The sequence below is a fragment of the Eleginops maclovinus genome, chromosome 5, assembly GCF_036324505.1.
Source record: "Eleginops maclovinus isolate JMC-PN-2008 ecotype Puerto Natales chromosome 5, JC_Emac_rtc_rv5, whole genome shotgun sequence".
NCBI lineage: Eukaryota > Metazoa > Chordata > Actinopteri > Perciformes > Eleginopidae > Eleginops > Eleginops maclovinus.
Window position 1 is genome coordinate 4,932,904 of NC_086353.1, and position 20,132 is coordinate 4,953,035.

General features: G+C 43.9%; 1 protein-coding gene across 7 annotated transcripts in view; it reads right to left on the reverse strand.

The window, feature by feature from the left end:
- lef1 (lymphoid enhancer-binding factor 1) overlaps nt 1–20,132 on the reverse strand; it is a 93,847-nt gene that overhangs the window by 20,290 nt on the left and 53,425 nt on the right. For all 7 annotated transcript variants that reach the window (XM_063883239.1, XM_063883237.1, XM_063883236.1 and 4 more), the window contains 2 exons: nt 18,601–18,667; nt 17,299–17,423 (listed from right to left, as the gene is read on the reverse strand). In XM_063883239.1, coding sequence (XP_063739309.1) covers nt 17,299–17,423; nt 18,601–18,667 — 192 coding nt within the window. The remainder of the gene's footprint in view (nt 1–17,298; nt 17,424–18,600; nt 18,668–20,132) is intronic.

A 20,132-nucleotide genomic window follows, 5' to 3' on the forward strand; every position in this document is an offset into this window, starting at 1 on the left:
AGCCGGGGGAAGGAGAGATGAGGGATGGAGGAGGAGGAGAAGGGGGATGGCTTTGGAGAGAGAGCGCGAGTGAGACAGATGTCTGCAGCGGCGCTTAATGCAGGGGTAATCACGCCGACAGCGGCCTGACCACAGGTCCCCCATCCCCGGCTGACTCACAGAGAACCTGCCTCCTGAAAATAGACCCGAAGCCAGGCCCGAAAAATCCCGGCCCCAGCCAATAGCGCTTACATGCTTCAGCAGCAACGAAACACATGGCAATACTTAGCCATGCTAAATCTACTATACAAAAGCCCGGAGCAGGGCTGGAGTCAAAATATCACCTCCACAGGAGATATGGCTAATCGGAGAGACGTCGGTTCACTGTTGGGTGAGACACGTCTTCCACCAAATGGCTCCCACAAGCTTTCAATCAAAGGAGTTTCATGAAATGGTAATCAGACGCTCCCACAGGAGGAGCCACCTGATTAATAATGCTGTCGGAGCAACGTGTCTAAACTTAGCATGAGCAGAAATGTCTGAAGAGACGCTATAATCAAGGGACTGCTCTTTATTGGCTCTCCCTCCGTTGTCCTAGTGAGGTGTTTGCCAAGGTGACATTCCTGCAGTGCTAAGTGGGGATTGGTGCCCCTCCTCGGCCACTCCCACCACACACACACACACACACACACTGAGAAAACTCTTTGGACACAAGCGTGGATGGAATGTCTGCATTTTCCCCAAACCTTTCACAGACTGGCACCGGCCTCAACTTAAGACCCCCCTCTCCCCACCTTCTGGGAACGTCCCAACTGGGAACACAAAGGGCGGTGTGTGTGTGTGTGTGTGTGTGTGTGTGTGTGTGTGTGCACGCGCATGCGTGCGTGAGTGCGTGTGTGTGTGTTGCCATAAAGATCTCAGTATCCTAAACCACATGACGGATCATCTGCATCAGATTCTTTATCGGGACAGGAATCTCATCACCGTGGGCCATTTTCTTTTCCCAGTTCCTCTTTCGATAAGATCCTCATATGCCATCGTCCACTTTGTAGAACTAAAGATGGCAACACACTGCCTTCAAAGAAGACAAATTCCTTCCTGAAAAACTAAAACTAATTCAGCCATGATGAAGAGGCTTTTCTTATTAGCCCAGGTGAGTGTAGTTCTTTGACCCCTTGTCAACAAGAGTCAAAGGTGACGGGATAATCTGTAGGAGTGGGAGTGTCAGACCGCATCCTACTGAGGGGAGGGCTTATTATTAGGGCTGCAAACCCTAAAGGAAGGCTAACCGGGACTGGGGTTTGGCTGGGACTTGCCTACACCAGGGGCTAAATGATAGCATTCTCGCCCGTATTATTTTATGCCTCTCCACTCCCATTTGTTATCCTCTGGGAATGAGATAAGAACCGGAGGGATTACCATCGTAGCTAAAAGTCTTTTCAAACTTGTCTGAGAAAGAAAAAGTGAGCGGAAAACAAAAGTTTGTTTCTCATTCTTGATCACAAAAACTACGATACTGCAAAAGAAAAGGTGAGAGACTCCTTAGCACCCAAGAAAGATAGAGGCTTCCATCATAGAAGAGACCTCTTTTGTTACAGCTGTCAAATCCTATTTCTCTCAACTTCTTAATAAACTGCTTCCTTTGTGGCAACAATCCACCGTAGAAAAACCTGCAGGCCTCTGTGACCAACACACAATTTATGGCTATTTGGGTTGACATTTACATAAACCACATGCTTTAGCTAACCATGGTTTATTCTTGGAAGAGAGGCAGAGCGGTGAATTGTCATTTGACATCTTTGCATCTCTCTGAACGATCATACATTACAAAATGGGGAAAACTGTATCAGGGTTAATGGAAAACTCCTCACATGTTCGACCGTTATGCTACAGTCCTCACGGCCGCCATGGAGCCACCGTTATGATTCCTCCAGGTAGTAACGTGTTGGCTTTCTTTCCCTCTTTTTGCAGCTCACAACCAGCACGACACCCTTTTACCAATTTCCTGCAGGAAGTAGTTGGAGACCCACAAGTGACCACAACGGTGAGGGTCATGGTCCGTTGCTGCAATTTGAACCCCTCTCTCCCCCCGTCCTCAGTCCCGTAGCAGCAGCAGCAGCAGCGGTGTTGTGATGGAAGGCGGCCATATTGGAGGTCCCCTTTATTGTATAGTAGGAATAATAGGCTTAGGATCTTTCTATTCATATTTTCAGGGAGAGTGAAAGAGGAGAGGCGGCGAGGATTGAAAAGAAAACGTTCCATTTGCAATTTCATATCCAGGCTTGGCCGGCCCTTCTGAAGAACCCCTCAGATGTGGTTTTAAGAGAAATTCATTGTGCGGAACTGGATCTGGCAGGAAGCCCTCCATGGAGGAGACACTCCAGTGTGTTTCAGCACAGGGAGCCAGTGACTTGGCGTGCCGTCTGAAATTGGGGGTGGGGAAGGGAAAAGGGACGTTTCGTTTTTGTTTCCTTTTTTGTTTTTGCAGAGGGAGGGTTTTATCTGACGGCACGCCGGTGTCTCGGAGCTTGTTTTCTGTCAGATTCCACCAGCATCCTGCCACGGTTTCGGGAGCACCAGTGTGTGTGTTTGTGTATGTGGTATATGAAATATCTATCCCTGCAATATTGCCTTTTTAGCATCTCACTCCCTATTTCCCCCCCTCACAGCACGGCTTTTGTACTCCACTCAATTATACCACTTCTGCAGAGTGGAGTGGAAAAAGGGAAAGCGGGAATTTTATAATAATCACTTCCCACTTCTGTAATTTATATGCAATGAGGACTCTTCCCGCCTGCAGCTACAATCAAGTGTGCAGAAACCATGTGAGGTATTTCACAAACAGCTGGGGAGATGTGGTGGCTATGGATTCCCATGCTGCGAAATCTTTTCACTAAGAAGCCCTTCTAACCCCAAAACCCAACGTCACCTACTCACAGTTCTGCACTAGGGAGTAACCAAAAGAAAAAAGGAAAAGATATTTGTTCGTGTGTGCAACCAGTATCAGTTCATTTCCTTTAAAAATATGATTCATCACCTGAGGGAATCATTGAAATAACTGTGAATCACTGGCAGAGCACCCACTCACAGCTGACTTTTTAAAATATCCTCTTTGGCCACTGTTTCCACCCACAATGTGATCACAAAGACAACAAAACAAATGGAAATCCTGTGTTAGTGCTGAAAGATGAATCATGAAGTAGGGTGTGCCCAGTGCAGAGATTTGTCACCATCAGACCAGGTGTTCTTTCAGGTGTGTTTGTCAGAAAGTTGTTCGACCTTCGCCCAACAAAAGTGAGCAAACATTCTCTCATAGTAGCTTTACAGTGCAGGAAAGAGAAAAGGGACCGCCCTCCCCCCTCCCTCTTTACCAAAATCAGTGGAGACCAACCTGAGGAAGCTTAAATAAATAACCAATTACCATTTGCAGAGTGGGTTGAACCCCACCAGCTTGCAGTGGAGTGCTAAAAATGGAATGTTTTATTGGCAGGACGGCCCCTCGGCCAGGGGGCTTAATGTAACGAAACCCAATTAATGGAGAAGAAAGCTGGGCCGCCAGCAAGCGAAGGAGCGCCACGCGCCCGGGGTAATGAGACGAACAAGCGAAGTCAACCACAGGGACAGGAGTGGAGGAGGCTGGGAATAACAGGAAAAGCCTACCCTGGAGAGACAGTTAGATCTGTGAAGCCCCCCCCCCCTCACACAATCTCTCCTCCCTTCTTTTTATTTCAATCATACAGAAGTGATGACTCTGAAAGCCGAGGCCAGTTGGTAAAATGTTTAAAAACACCAAAAGTATTCAGAAACTGGTGAAGTACTTAATGACAAAAAAAAGACACATAGGTAATGTTGTGGTTTTAGTAGCGGCACAAATTTATCGCTGTCCTCTAAATACCACCGTTACACCCACACAAGCCAAACATCACATTAACCACACATGCCACTGCATTAACATGGAGTCCACACACACACACACACACACACACACACACACACACACACACACACACACACACACACACACACACACACACACACACACACACACACACACACACACACACACACACACACACACACACACACACACACACACACACACACACACACACACACACACACACACACACACACACACACACACACACACACACACACACACACACACAAAAAACCCACTCGAAAGGCACATGTAAGATACGGTCATGGTTCACGATGAAGGGATCAGAGACCGCAATAACCACGCGCCTAATGAATTTAACACATACATGCTACATGTGAGCACAAAGGAGCTATTAACAGCTGACTGTCTTCATCAAGCACAACCCAATAGACCAAGGTGGATTACCCATCATCCTTCAGTTGGCATGAAGAGCGTGTGCTCCGAGCAAACCAATCACGCTAGCTCTCACACTGACATTTTGAAAGTGCAAAGCAGATAATTTGTGTGAAATATGCCTGCCCCAGATGAAAAGACTGTATCCGCTTTTTTAAAAAAGTGTTCAACTCTAAATTTCTATATGTCGTGGAGCCATTTGAAAAAAAGAAGAGTAACAGAACATTAGAAGTGATCCAGCTGCTGTCTGTCTGTCTTCACTGTTAAGCCACAGCGAGTTAAGTAGAAACAGTGGAGTATACTATGACAGCCAATCTGCTTTCAAAAAGGCTTTTAAGAGGTTGTGTGAGAGGTCATGAAGGTTAGAAGCTGCAGTATAGACAAGAGTTCAGTTATTTTGTGTGTTGGTCTTTGGTGAAATCACGGCACAGCTTCTATTAGATTTTTCAAACTGTCTTACCGTTTTAAAATAACTTTGTTTGGTTTTTTTTTATGAAACTTGCGATTGATTTGTCTGTCTGCAGGGTTTCATCCGGTACATATCAGTCCACCATAGTTATATGATGGGGCTGGTGGTATTGTTTTTGTATACGTTAACAAATCCAATGAAAAGATCAAAACCAGCAACATGTTAGTCGGTCTCTTTTCTGCAAAAGCCTGTCATTTTCCACCCAAGCCCATTTGTTTCTACTGAAAAGGCTAATTGCAGTTTTTATAAAATGTAACTTAAGAGGACAGTGCATTTACAAGGCACTATATTCTGCAGCGTAATCATATACACACTTCAACAGGAATCTTTATGTTTGAAAAAAACCACACTGCCCATGATGAACGGACAAAGTAACCCAGTGCAACAGTTTGGTTTGATGCTGATTTGGCATTTAAGCTTCTGTTGCATTGTTTTTACTCCAACTTTGAGTCAGAGAAGTAAGATATATCAGGCTTTGACTACACAGAAAAAAATATAGAATACTAAGACACTTATCCTCTATGAGTTTAACAATGCATTTGATTATTTCTATGTAACTTTGAATTCATATTACATGTTGTATACATCTTTAACTTGCATTATATTGATCACTAATTTATCTATAGTGCCAGGCCCTAATTTTGTGTACAATGCCTATACATTCAGGTTTGAAAAATGGTGGTATTTCCACACCATCCAAGCACTTTGTATAAGTTGATCAGCGCCGAGTGGTGGTCGGCTCCTGCACTGTTGTATTCGAAGAGAGTCTGCATATGTGTGTGTGTGTTGAAGGAGTGGTGGGGGTTGGGATGCTGCTCTGGCAGAGCCCTGGGCGAACTGCAGGATGTTCACCTTGCGGCGGGGCACAGGGCTCATTATCACAGCAGGACCTGGTCACATCAAAGGACTGAGGAAAGGGCAAACATTCTGCTGAAGTACCACTGTCAGCAGGCCTGCGAGCGCACACAAACACATACACAAAAAGGAAGACCGCACACACACTTGAGCACCCACTAGGCATCTGCGCCACGACAAAAGATCATGGCTACCTCCATCACTCTCCCTGGATCTATTGAGACCCAATCCCAACACCTTAGATGACACCAGTTCTGGAGAAAAGTGTCATTTCAGCACAAAAAGCAAAAACCCATCTACCTGGTTTATCTGCACAGTGTCATTGTGTCTCACTGCAATCAAATCTGATAGTAAAACCTTCCTTTAGCTGCGTCATTTATCTGATCAGTGCAGTGTTAACCTTACGGCCCTATGTTTCAAACCAGCTGTTAAAGCTGACCACAAGCAGAAAATATTTGGAGCATGTTTTATTTTTCTTCCTGAATCAATCGTCATCCCTCTCCGGCAACTATTTATAGCCTCCCTGCTGCTGCATTAACACACTGCATGATTTATCATTAGAAGCCAGCTCTGGTCTGCTGAGTAGCTACATTCATGCCAGGCGGCGCGGTTGTGCCAACATCCACATTCAACAACACTCGAAGGCCCTAAGAGATGTACACAAATAAAATCGCAGCACAAGCTAACTTTGTGTGGCAAGCGCTAAAACCTTAGCCTCCGCACAATAACCACACACATGGAGAAAGAGGCAGAGTATATGCAGTGCAGAATGGAGGAAAAGTGCTGATGAGTTGCCTTATGCAGGAGCTTCATAGATCCGTCGAACAAGAGCGGATTTGCCTGCTACACCTAGATAGTGTTTCCCCCCCTCAGCTTTCGCCCAGGTATTCTGGGCATGAATGGCTGTCAGTTTGGATTTGGGAGCTCAGCGTTGAGTGGGAAAATAGAGTCTGGTGGGGGTCTTTGTGTGCCTCTACCTGTGGAGAGGATAGCTACAGACAGTACTCTTCTCTCTAAGCTCCAGCTAGCTCCGATGCAACATCGCACATTACGGAAACGAACGGTTAAATATTAGCATTGCAAGCTAGCCAGGGAGAGCTGGATGAAGGAAGGCAGACAGGATGTAGAGCTGCTGCCGAGTTTTTGCGGGGAAGGTTTTCAATGGCACACACTTGGAAAATGTGGATAGGGAGGTGATTTGAATGAGAGCTGCTTCTGCCTGAGCTGTAGAGAGTATTGACCTAGTTTTCCCTCTGTATTTCAAGCAGACTGATGCACACCCACCGACACGTAAGAATAGAAGGAATGCAAATATTGATGGGATAGTGAGCCAGTGCCATTGACGGCGTAATGAAACAAAATGAAATGCAAGGATAAAGCCTGGTGTTTGTGGACAGTCTAATATATTGTGGTAGGGTTACATATGGAGGTTATGTAATGCTTTAAAAACTGCCGTTCACAGGAAGCCACATTGCCTCACACCTGTGTCCTGGCCTCGTTGTGAACTGTTGACCCTGTAGTCACATGAACAACGGTCTTTTTTTTTAACAAATAAAAGCTTTACACCTTTATCTTCATAAATACATTTGTTTAGATCAACACCCTGACGTTTCTTCATTAGGCTACAACCCGTATCTGTTTCGGTCCAGGTTATAATGAGGCAAGGATCATGCCACAGGGCTAAGAGCCTTCATGGTAGTGGATCACGTTGCAAACCTTTCAGCTCCTTTACCTTATAGACCGTACAACAATACCAGCAGCCCACTGTTTGGTGTGATTCCTCGTTTTAAGGGATTAACTGGTAAAGACTACCAACAACTGCCTTTCAGCCTGGAATTAGTCATTAATCAAACCACACATTTCAGGGTTTCCTTCCAGCCGGCCGCACACGCCCCTGTTAAGATCTGAATGAAAAAGCACAAAGCTATTCAAATCTGATCCCCTCCGAACAAATGGCTTTTCTCCGTCCACAAAGAAGCAGGGGACACTTGAAGAACCTCTCCAAGGATCTGAACGGTCACATGAAATCTCCACCCCGTCAATTAGCTCAGTGGCAGGGTTTTTGTGGGCTTTAATACAAACAAAACAATGACCAATGTTCAACATGGCAACCGACAACATATGCGTATCCCTTGATACCTCTAAAGAAATGGTAATAGTGAATCTTTGGAGCACAAAAGGGGCTCCTTAGGCTCAGGGCATATGGTTACAGCAACGTTACGAGGCGCACTCGTGCACCTGACGCCACACAAACAGATTGATAAACCAAACAATGAACACACTGGGGTTGTAATTTAGCTCTTAGCTGGATTTATTCATAGTGGCCTGATTAAATGTTTTAATATATGTGTCTGTTAGGAAAGCAATATGACACTTTTTCTTATTTATTTATTGGAAAATCAGCAGATTATTTGATCATTCTAAAACCTAATAAGCAGTATATTTAGGAAGATAACCAGAGTAATAAGGGCTAAAGTCTTGAGTCATTCAGATTATTGATAGAGGTTACTACAGTCAACATGTGGATGGTCTTTCCTTTACTTCAACATCTTGACGGGTTATGGTTACAGCGCGTTCAACCATGTTCACACACACCATTGCAATTTCAAGCAGCAGAATTGAAGAAGTATAGCTTAAAGTACTATCTGCTATGGGCAAAAGTAATCCTATTGTAATCCCAGAGACTACAACGACCTGTTTGAACAAAAGCAAGCATGGTGGACCAATGTAAAAACCGAGCAGCTTTATGATCCCAGTTGAACTTTCCAAATAAAAAAGTCAACCTCTACCTTTTAACTATACCGTTGTTTCAGTAAGTAGTGTCAACGTTTCCGATGGGAGAAATGGAAATGTATATTTGAGGTGTGTTGGGCACTTCCACTTCCCCCATCATTTATATCAAAAGACAGATATGGTGGGGGTGGATTGATTTGATGTTTTGTTGCATTGTTTGATGACGGGCAGCTCAAAGTGGAGGATGCCTCTGTGATGTGTCTGCATTGGAGGACATGAAAAGCGTCACCTGGCCCCTGAGCCGAGGGGTTATAGCTGCTAGTGGATTTAAGGGCTCCTGCTGAGCTGGACGGTGGCTCCATTGATGCCACATAATCCATTCAGCGTGACCTTTATATTTTTAGAGTCAGCTCCACTTCCCTGTCCGCCTGCCTTGTTAAAACTATCGCAGACATCAAGGTCCTGAACATCGACGTTCTGTTATTACGGGACGGTATATGTAATTTATTCGATGTATACATCCCACGAGAAAAAAAAATAAGTGCCTTCAATCACCGACCGAGCAGTCTGATGATCAAAAGAAACACGGAGCACAGGGCGAGCTCATCAGATGAACAAACACATTCTTGCTGGATATCTTTGTGGGTTTCATCATCCTGCATCAAGTGACTGCTGAGGAAAAAAAACAAAGCCTTGTTCTCATCCCTGTGACATCAGCTGTTACAACCGGAGCGTAGGGGAAGAATAAAAGCCAAGGCAATCATATATTTCTAATTCAAGCAACAATAATACAAAGCTTTCTTTTTGCTCTGCCCTCTACCGAACTTCCAATTAGTTGTCTTTTATATCAACATGAAATTATCATAGGCTTAAAAAAAAGTCATACAAATAAGTAATCTCAATACGTACGCTGGGTGGTATTAGTCATGAGCATCAAACTCCTACCCTGTTCTACATTTGCCTAAACTAGGAGCAAACATAATTGGGATAAATCTCCTCAGTAAGCCACATAAAAAAAGCAGAAGGGTGTAAATTGTTACACTGCTGCGTGTTAAGACACTGAAACAGTTGCACAGATCAGACGAACTGCAGCAGCAGGGAAAGAGCAGCATTCAGCTCTGCTGTTTTCCTCTGTGACTTGGGGCCACTGAGTTTTTCTCCAGCCGTAGTAAATTGGGCGCCTAGGGCAGGAGCCTTGGCCGAGCTTGCATTTCGGAGCCGGCTGTGGAGGGCATGAGGGATAGAGATATGGCACTGGGGGGGGGACAGGGTGGCGGATGGTGGGGGAGGACTGGAAGCACAGTGAGGTGACATTACGCACATGTTTTAACACAAAAGAGACATGGCTAGTTAGCACACTAACTAGCAATCTCCATGGCAATCAGCAATCGTCCTCCTTTCTTTTCTATCCGTCCGCCTCGTCATAAATATGGCTACATCTGCAAGTGTAATCACTCCATTGTACTGTGATTTTCTGCTCTGCTGGACAGCAGCATGGCAGCCTGCTTTTCAGCACCTCTCCCTCTCCCCTCTCTCCCCTCCTTTCCCTCAAGTGCCCTCGCCTGTTCCTGGCTTCTCCTCTGCTGGTGAGGCCGGTGTGTCTCACAGATTACAGAGCTCCGGTCGCTCAGGTAACAAGAGTCACTAATCTGGCTGGGGTTGAATTACACATAATTGCCTCGGCACCGTGATTGATTTCAGCCCTGGAAAGGAAAAGACGACGTCTCCCCCCCAAAAAAACACCCCCACCTCCCTCCCTGTTTCTCTCCAGCGCTCACGAGCAGCAGCCAAGACTCTCCATCTAGTAGGAGGCAGGAGGCTTTGAAGAGATCAAAGCCAAGGCCGGGAGCAGTTGCGCGCCCTGGGAATACGGGAGAGAGGCTTTCTGCTCCTCAGCCCTATTTTCTAGCGTCATGTCGGATTGCAGCTGTATTGCATTTTGCCAGTTTTCTTAATGCTCTTGGTTTTGACTTTGACATCAGTGATCCCCCTCGGTTTCTTCAAAAACAAGGGGGGAAGGAGTGAAAAAAGAAAGTGACTGAGGAAGAAAAAGCGAGAAGGAGGGGGAGAAGGAAGGAAAGAAAAGAGAGGGGGGTAAAGAGATCTACAGACTGATTTTTATTTTCACAACTCCATAATTGCCCAGTTCAAAGGAGAGGAGGGGAGAATGTAGCATTTGTTTTCAATTCTTCAGCCGATATGAAAGGAGCGACAAACTTTTATGGGTTTCCCAAAAATTAAAGACAGGCTTTTTTCACAGTCAAAGAACAGCGTGTTTTTTACGACCGAGACCACACAAAGTGAACTGATAGCAAATGCCCTCCTCTTTGTCCTCCCACGGAAAGCTCAGTAGTGTAGTGTAGCTCTTACACTTCACTGTGTGTGTGTGTGTGTGTGTGTGTGTGTGTGTGTGTGTGTGTGTGTGTGTGTGTGTGTGTGTGTGTGTGTGTGTGTGTGTGTGTGTGTGTGTGCATCTCCAACACCCGTTTAGTGTATGTGTTGCAAATTGTTAGAAGAAGAGAAAGTGGTCTGATGTTTACCGCAAAAACACAAAAGGAGAAATGAAGAAATCCATCCATTCATTTAGCAGCTCTGCTAATACAGCCTGGTGGCAAGAAGGCACCCTTTGTACTGTAACCATGCAGGCCCTATACCAACCTCCTACACTGGGGACCATTAATATTTCAGCGCTGTCAGATACACATTGCATGTGAGCCTCTTTAGCACTCACACCCACAGCAGCTACGAAATAATGAGCTTCTGAAAAATATGAAAAAGCAGAGAGGAGGGAGGGAAAGAGCGCGCCGGAGACTGACCAACTTCATACAAAACAGAGCAGCTATTGATCATAGCGCCGTTTCTTAGCCGGACAAAGTGAGGGCTGTTTGAGCTTCTCTGAAGTCTGGACACAGCCGGCGGGATTTGCACCCATGTTTCACTCCTGTGGTCCTATTGTTCCTCTGTGCTGCAGTTTACTAGCTGGAACACTGCTCGCCTCTATATAGACCTACAAGCTGTCAGGATGAAGTCAATAAATCTATTCATCTTTTACTCACTTTATGACTGTATCAGGGAACAGGGAGGTACTGTTATCAGCTTTTTAGGGACTTCTGTCAAGCATCAATCGCAGTTTAAAGACTGACCTGGGTCAAGGAAATGTGTGCTGTAGGGGGAAATTAACTTCTTATGAAACAACCAACTATAAAACTAGTTTGGAAGCCAATTTTAAAAAAGTCCCTATTTAACTAAGCACACCGACAACAGTTACATCAGTTGCGCAACAAATTGACACTCCACACGTCGCCTTCTAGTCTCAATTTCTGATCCACCCTAACAGGAAGTCCACACCCAGGCCATTCAAACAGAATTGGGCATAGGGGACAACCTTGGCGGGGCCCTCCGCTGACCCCTGGAGATCAGCGTCAGGCTGCTGGTGAGGAGTGAAGCCCTCTGAGCAGGTGTTGTGGGCTCCGTCCATAGAAAGCCTGGCTGGCTGGCTCCAGGCTGCACCGCTTGATTGGTTAAGCTTCTCCCAATTCAGTGGGAGGATGGGGAGTGAAGAAAAGTGTCATCATCTATGAGTGCTTCGCTTTGAGCGGTAACACATGCCAAAAATAAACATCAACCGGGGTTAAGTGTGCGCCTGCATGTCACGACCATGACACTCCACATTGCTTTTCTCTCACACATTCAGGAGCACACGTTTTCAGCACTTAAATGACTTAATGTATTTTATGTAATTTAGCCGACGCATTTATCTAAAGCGACTTCCATTCAACTCAAAACCATAGACATGGCTTCAGGAGCCATTTGGGGTAAAGTATCTTACCAGGGATACCGGGGATTGAACCGTCAAGCATTAAATTGGTAGACACCCATTTCCCCCCTGAGCCACTGCTCTATAGCTGGGTTTTATCTTTATCAGGTTTATTTTTGAATATAATGCGTTCTCTGTTCCTTTTTTGTGATTTCTTTATGTGATTACCAAGTCTTAATTGGAGTGTCAGTTTTATTATGCAAGGATTTTTTGGGTTTTATCATCTTATTAAGAGTATAAACATAGGAATAAAACTCTCTTTAAACTTAAATCAGTCAAGTCAATTAATCCACTATCATCTTAAACCTGGTTTGTCCTATTTCTGGTTCTCATCTTACACATCCATGCATATCTCCTGGTCCTGGTAGACAAACCAGTCCGCTGGGATCCATTTAACAAGATGAAACACACTGATAAGGTGATTGCAACCACATGGCGTCATTAGCCCCGTGCACATGGAGTGAATGTGTCAACCAGCATCGCCATGCAGCGGAGGACCAGAGGAAACCTTGGCGTTAATGGCGCTGTTTATGAAATACCACGACCCAGCGGCACTACAAAGACTCCGAGACGCCAAGTGTTTCTTCTGTGTGAGGTCCCTGCTGCTGTCCTTCATGTGCACACACACACACACACACACACACACACGTTTCACCATTTGATGGAGCTGCACAGCAGATGTCATCAATGTCAGCGTGACTCTTTGATATGTACTGATTTACTATATACAGCAATAAATGAGGGAATAATGAGTCTGCTCCTGACAGTTACTATGTTTTCCTTCATTTATTTTTAGTATAAAATGTAAATACTTACACAGAACATATAGAAAATGAGCCTAAAGTGACAGGATCAATGGAGTCCAGCTACTTAAAGACAAAATGCTACTTTCACGCAGCATGTCCACCCTATAGTGAGACCAAGAAAAGCTACACAAGGTGCCAAAAAGCTGCCATCTACAGCGCTCTGTGTGGACATGGAAGGTTGCTGGTAGTGTTCTCTTTAACAGGGATCTTCCACGGTAGTGCTGGGGGCATGAGCTGAGGACACACATGGCACTGAGGGACACCAGAGCAGTCCTACCAAATCCCGTTAGGTAAGCCTGGGTTAGTGATTCCACGCTGCGAGACACTGGCTAGCAGATCCGTCACGTTCCCACTACATCAAAGGAAAGTACAGCGCTGCACCCCCCTCCCCACCCCCTCTTTCTCGCCATGAGGATCTGCAATTGAAGGTCCAAAGGGAAAAAAAGAGTGCACGGCAAAGGAGAGGGAGCTCTCTTAACTCTACCCCTCAACATAGCAGCAAAACTCGGCTTTAAGAGAAAAAAAGAAATCTGCGATTCTATTCGTTCCTCTCTCCTCAAGCTGTTGCTCAAGACCTTTCCAACACAGCAGGAGATCCCCAACACATCTCCACAAAACCCTTGTACTGTATCTCCGCACTATCAACATTTCAGAACCAGGAACACGCAGTTGTGTCTTTATCTTGTCAACCGTGCATTTCTACGTTTACTCAAAGGTTTTTTTTGTAGGATGACATGAGCTCAGAGGTTGTAGGGTTTCTTTAAACCCATTGAAGTAAAACAGGAGCTTGTGTATTTTAACATAAGCGGATGTTTGTGTGATAACAGCAGAAAGATTCTGAGAATAGATTTCAGGGCATTTAAAAATATCAACCATCTATCAAAAGCATCTATGAAAAGCATGTTGAGCTTTTCTAAGAAGCTGTCGTTTTTTTTAAATCCTCTCGAGTTTAGGACGCTGCAGGACCACTATTTAAAAGATAAGACAAAACCAAAACACACAAACAGAACTCGTCTTCCTGAAACCTAGAGTGATGATGTCCTAAAAGCTTTGAAAATGTATTCTTGGAAACCTTTATCTGTACCGTTACGGGATCTAAGTCTGAATAAAAGTAGTAAAAACATGTTTACTTTCTCAACAGATCAGTCGCAAAACCATTCCTCCCTGTCACACACACACAAAGCTTCTAACATCTATGAATCATTACATATGGATACGTTTCTTCACATTATCTGATGCATCTGAAAATGCCGTGACAGCCATGATCAAGACGACAGACAAGACAATGAGTGTACTTCGTTCTGCTTAAATAAAAATATCATCAATGGGGTTCACAACAAGAAACATCTCTAGGGTTTTCAACTGGCTTTCAACATGTTTATCAAAGACACGGGACTGTTGTGGCGCTGAGGTAAGAAGACAAAACAGATCATTTCTCAACGTTTTTTTGTCTTGTATTGATGATCAAATGTCAATTCCGACCATTTATTATATAAATAAACATTAGCACAATCAGAAACTAATTCCTCATCAGTCCAAATGCCATGAACTAATAAAAAGCATACACTAACAATACACTAGCTGTTTCCCCCGAATAACCTTACTTTTCTGAATATCCTAAATAAATGCAAACAAGACAATACAATAAAGCATGACACATATACACCATGCTTTTTCTGCTTGTCGTAAAGAAGGATTCACCTCCCATGATGATCGACAAACTTCACTTTCTGCTCAGGATACCCCGCAGACTACACATCCTAAAACAGCTATAGGTTTACATAAACACGAGGGTATAGAACCCACCACTGCCTCTTTGAAGTGGTCAACATGCATTTGCAACTGAACACCACGAGGCATCTTGACACCAAACTCTCCGCTCTTGTGGTGGAGGCGACTCAACAGGCTGGAAGCCCCCCCCCCAAAAAGAAATCTGCTGACAATCAGCTACTCCCAACAGCTCCATCATGACTGTACTGCATGTGCAGGAATGTCATGGTCAATGGAAATCAATCTAAACTACTGGGATTGGGGGCGGCGTTGGGGCTGGGGATGGAAGAGAATGAAAGGGAGAATGTGCCTTTGATCTCAGTGAAAACCGATCCCAGGCCTGCAGATACTGTGGCTGCGGTGGCCGGCAGCGAGCTGACATCAGTGAGAAAGCCAGAAGACTCATGTTCCGTGATCCCTCCACCAAGCCCCGGCTCTCTTTATTGGATAAGTGAGAGAAACGTATATAAAACGACTACCGTTTTATTGAAGAAAGGGTGAGGGGGAAAATTGGGTGAAAAAAAAAAAAAAGCAGCCATGGTAAATGAAATGAAAGCGGGGCTTTAAAAGTTTTGGCAGCGACTACACTGCCTGACTGCCTGGCCTAATTCATCTGCAGTGAGGGGTAATTTCCTCCCCAACAGTCAGCTGGTCTCCATTCAGACCCTCTTCAGTTGTTTTTTTTTCGGGAATATGATGGAATTAAGGATAAAATTGACCAGAAAACAAGCCATAAAAATACAATTTGGAAAACATCACACCCCTAGTTCATGAACCACTCCATTTGTAAACTGAACAGAGCAAATCATGAGGTAATCACGTTTTCTCTACAATGTCACATACTTTCACCCTCTGCAACTTTGGCAGAGGGAAAAGCAATGCAATTTTAACATCATCCCGTGATAGAGTTGCGTGTGAATGAAGTTCCTTTACACACAGCATGTGGCATATGCCCCCGACAATCACATCTGCCTCCCAAAGCCGATCCTTATAATAACGCAGGGCTCACGTTACACAACTTTAGCCTGATGAAACTAACGTGTGTGCACTGCAGAAAGCACAAACAACCCTGTGAGTGTGTTTCCTGTACAGGGGCACCAAATCATGGCTAGACTGAGGCTGGACGTCTTCCCCGAGTGTGATATAGAGAGTCGGATGAAACAGGATTAAAGTGGACAGCTGCTGGTGTGCCCTGCGTTTTTATGTCTGTCTTGAGAGGAGAAATTTGCAAACGGGACAGACACAGGAAGCCGCCAGTGAGAGACCTGCAGCTGGCCTGAAATTAATACCATTACAGGGACCATATCCACACACACACACACACACACACACACACACACACACCCTCTGCAGGACAGCATCACAGACGTGGTGTTGCCTCCTCTGTCGTGCCGGGCTAATTACAGGGCTTTACTCGGGTCATGTAGACATGCAGCACTTAAGATTTTAACAAGATGAGAAACACTGTATATCTCATGGTAATCTTCTGGAAAGTATGGCAGGCATTCAGTTTCCACTCATCACATATGGTTGTCAAGGGGACGGGCGTCAACAATGGAAGAACGCAAGGGTAACAAAGGTAACAACAACATGGACATCAGGGACGCTGGGAGTGTTATTGTGTGTGTCTTTGTTAAGCTAAGAGTATGCCATTTCTATCTAAAAATGAGGCAAAGAAAAGAGTCATAAGGCTGCAACTTCACTCTTATCTGCATTTTGTTGTTTGCGTCTCTTTTTTTTCTCCAAAGATGTCACATACCGGGTTTTTTACAGCTCTCAAAGCTGCTTCAACAATTCAAACCACAAAGTTTTCCATTTACAGACACTGGAAACATACGGAAAAAGCCAACGTTCACATTAAAAGAAGCTTGAAAACAGCAAATGTTTACTTTTTAAGTTACAAACTAAATCAACCATCAAAATTCAAGCCGAAAACAGGTGCGCATTTGCAAGACTAAATACTTTCTCAAAGTGCTGATTTTGTTTGTATCGCAAACACTTTTAACCATTGTACTTCCTTAATAGAAATTTATTTAATTTTAATTCATCCATATGGAAAACCACTGATCAGAAGACGTTTTAAAACTTAGACCGCATAGAAGAGTCTCTGTCGCCCTTCTTCCTGGGCCTGATTAACTTCACACAGATATTTTAGATGAACTACGACAGAGTTTACAAACACTGTTGTTCACCTAACTTTTCTTTTTGTAATCTGAGTGTTGACACCAACCGTGCTTGAACTTCAGTTTATCCTGAGCAAGTTCAACATGAAATGTGTGGTTTTATTATCCTCCTCCAAGTCTGTTTTTACTTTCGGTCCCACAGGCGCGTGTTAATGAACAAAACAAATCACTTGTTTCATATCAGCACTTTTAGCATCGTTTAACAGCGTAACAGGAAACATAAACCTTACCTTTAAGCCAGCAAAGATAATAGCAACAATAAAATCACAGTCATTTTTCTAGATGTATATTCCTGCGATCAAACAGATAAGCTCACATTTACATTTAAGAAATAGAGAGATGGTACCGACCGTTCTGGGCATGGGCGGCGAGATGGAGCCATTTGTCATGTAGTTGTCGTTCATGTTGCTCATCATGATGTAGCCCGGGTAGCCCTGGTAGTGATGGCCCTTACTGTACAGGTCTTGGAGTTTTCCTGATTAAAGAGAAAAGGGTTAAAAAGTTCAATTTATTGCGTGTTTTTAAAGGTCTCATAACGCTTTTTTAAATGTTATTTAATCAACATCGAAGCTCCATTTTGCTTTGAGTAACATTAGAAATACTAAACCCGCTTCAGCTAATAAATCATGATAAAGTTCGCCGGCCTGATGATGACATCACTGCAGATCGCTTTAACCCGCGCCTCATTTCGCCTTGGCCTTTTGTTTGTGCCCTTTCTTCCCGTGTTGGAGAGGAGGGTCATATTATACGCAGGAACAATGGAGCCCCTCTGTGCCAATTAGCACCAATTAGAAGAACATACAGACTGTGTCAAAACAGGAGACGCCCCAACTGTTCCTCTACGCCTCTGACCTGAGAGGCAGAGCTTTGTGCAAGAGGCCTCAGTGCAGCGCCACTTGCCACTCAACTGCACACTGTGTATTAAGGCCTAAGGGGTGGGGTGGGGGGGGGTGGGAGTGTTTGTGGCATACTGCCTGATGGCAACGTGGATCTTGTTGTGAAGAAAGCCAGTGTTTGGTTTGAGGGGATGCTATTCAGGAGTGAAAGGGGAACAAAGAGGAGGCACACTCCTCCGCAGAGCCTTAATGATGACCTGCAGCAGCGGGGTCAGACTACAATACCCAGAGAGCTGAGAGCCCCGAGCGGCAGCAACATGTTGCACTGAACAGCTGATGCATGTGGGGAAATTGTTTATTTGGATAATTGCATAATAGAAAACACAAGAGATAGAAATGCGATTATGAATTAGGTTCAATTCTAGACTTATGCTATAATGATTGTCCTAAAAAATTAAAACTTGAGATATTCATCATGCTTTTAATTAAACTTGTCTTTGGTACTGCAGGCGCCCTCATCTAGCAGGTAGGTAGCAGGTACGTCCATGAAGCATGTCCTGACTAGACTTGGATCAGAGATTATCTGTCCGACAGCAGCAGGAATAGGGGATCTGATAAGAAGAGGACCAACAGAGCAAGAGTGTGTCTGATCACTCCTGTGTGGGGAAAACGAGGTGGCAGTTCCTTACACTGTCCCCTAAAAAACCTCCATTTCTCAAGCTGCGTTGAATCGTTCCGAAAATCTCAGGCTTTATTGCGTGCTGGCTGTCATATAAAGCATGCTGATTTAACAAGCTTAAAGGCGGAGTCACTTACCATCTTCCGAATGGTCTCTGTGTTTTTCATGATATGAATCTTGCGGTATTTGGGAATGTCTAGTTCCCTGTAGGAAAAAAAAAAAAGGAAAAGAAAGAATTAAAAATTGAAATGATGGTGAATCAATTAGGAGGGCCTTCAGACGCAGTTACACACACAACATGCTGATGCGGTCAGACACCCACAAACACTGTTGGGACAAATGCAGTCTCTTTTGGCACACACACACACGCACACACACTAGCATCTATAGAGAGGTGATGGAGCAGCCTGCATCAAAGCTTCAAAAGAACCACTTAATTAAGCTTCATGTCCTTAAGGAGATTATAAATTAACTTGTTTTCAAAACCAAAGGTCCACTCTCAATTTCATCTCTCAGTTTAAGCCTTCTTTGTAAATTCAAATAAATGGAGTGTATTTGTGTTACAAATTAAAAGCCTCAGTGCAAAGTGAAATAAAATCAACCCATGAAAATAGAAGAGGACGGAGTAAAGAAATACCACGCTTTTTCGCACATCCATTTTATTTTTTTTTCCTCTTTCTGAATCAGAATTGGGAAGACGACCTCTTTTTGGAGTTCAGACCCCTCAGGATGGCTTCAAGCTGAGCAAGGAAACTTCACTGGATTCCTAATTAACATTCAGCCTCTGTCTCGTGCGTCTCTAGGACATTCGGTGAGGAATATGTACAGTCTCGTTAGGATGTGCCCGAAATTTCATTAACACTGCGGTTAATCACAAATAGAGCCGTCTAACTTTGTGATGGGGAAGCTGCAGCCTGCTTCCTGAGGATGGTGCAAGGGCAGACGGATGCCGGAAAAATTAAAGACACATTTTAGCTGTGATGTTTGATGACTACTCTGTCCTATGCTAATAAACTGGCTAATTGCATGTAGGGAAAATAAAGGTATGAAATAAATAATTTTAGAAAGATTAAAAATGAATTGTTAATATTTATTCTGTTTGGATTCAATATGCATTTACACACACAATTGTTTTTATGATTTGCTGGTAATACCTCCTTTTTTTAAGGACAGGGAAAAACAAATTCAGTTGTAAACATGTATATATTTTTGTATTAACCCCAATGCACGCACAATTCATTCTTGGGAACCATTTACCAAACACGACAATAATGAAATAGGAGAATGACGTAGAAATAGATTGTCATCTGGGTAAAAAGGGAAAAACTGCCCTTTCATTCTGGTTTTATTTGACAAAGAATGCCTTTTAAAATAAATTATAAATATTTTTAGGCAATAGGTTTTAAGGCATGTGAGCTTAACAGATTCATGTTCTGGTTTTTTACAGCTGCTGAAGGTTACAGTGTACCCTGCAAAGAGCTTTGAGCTTGCATTGTCACAGGCAGCACACAAGGCCTCAATTCTCACATCTTAAAAAATCTTTTGTTTTTCAAAACTCACTGCACATTAATGAAGGCCTGTAATGTTTCCACAGATATAATTAATGGATATTTCAAATGTAACATGGAGGCTAGAGGATGTTTTTCTGCAGACTAAAGTGGTATCACCA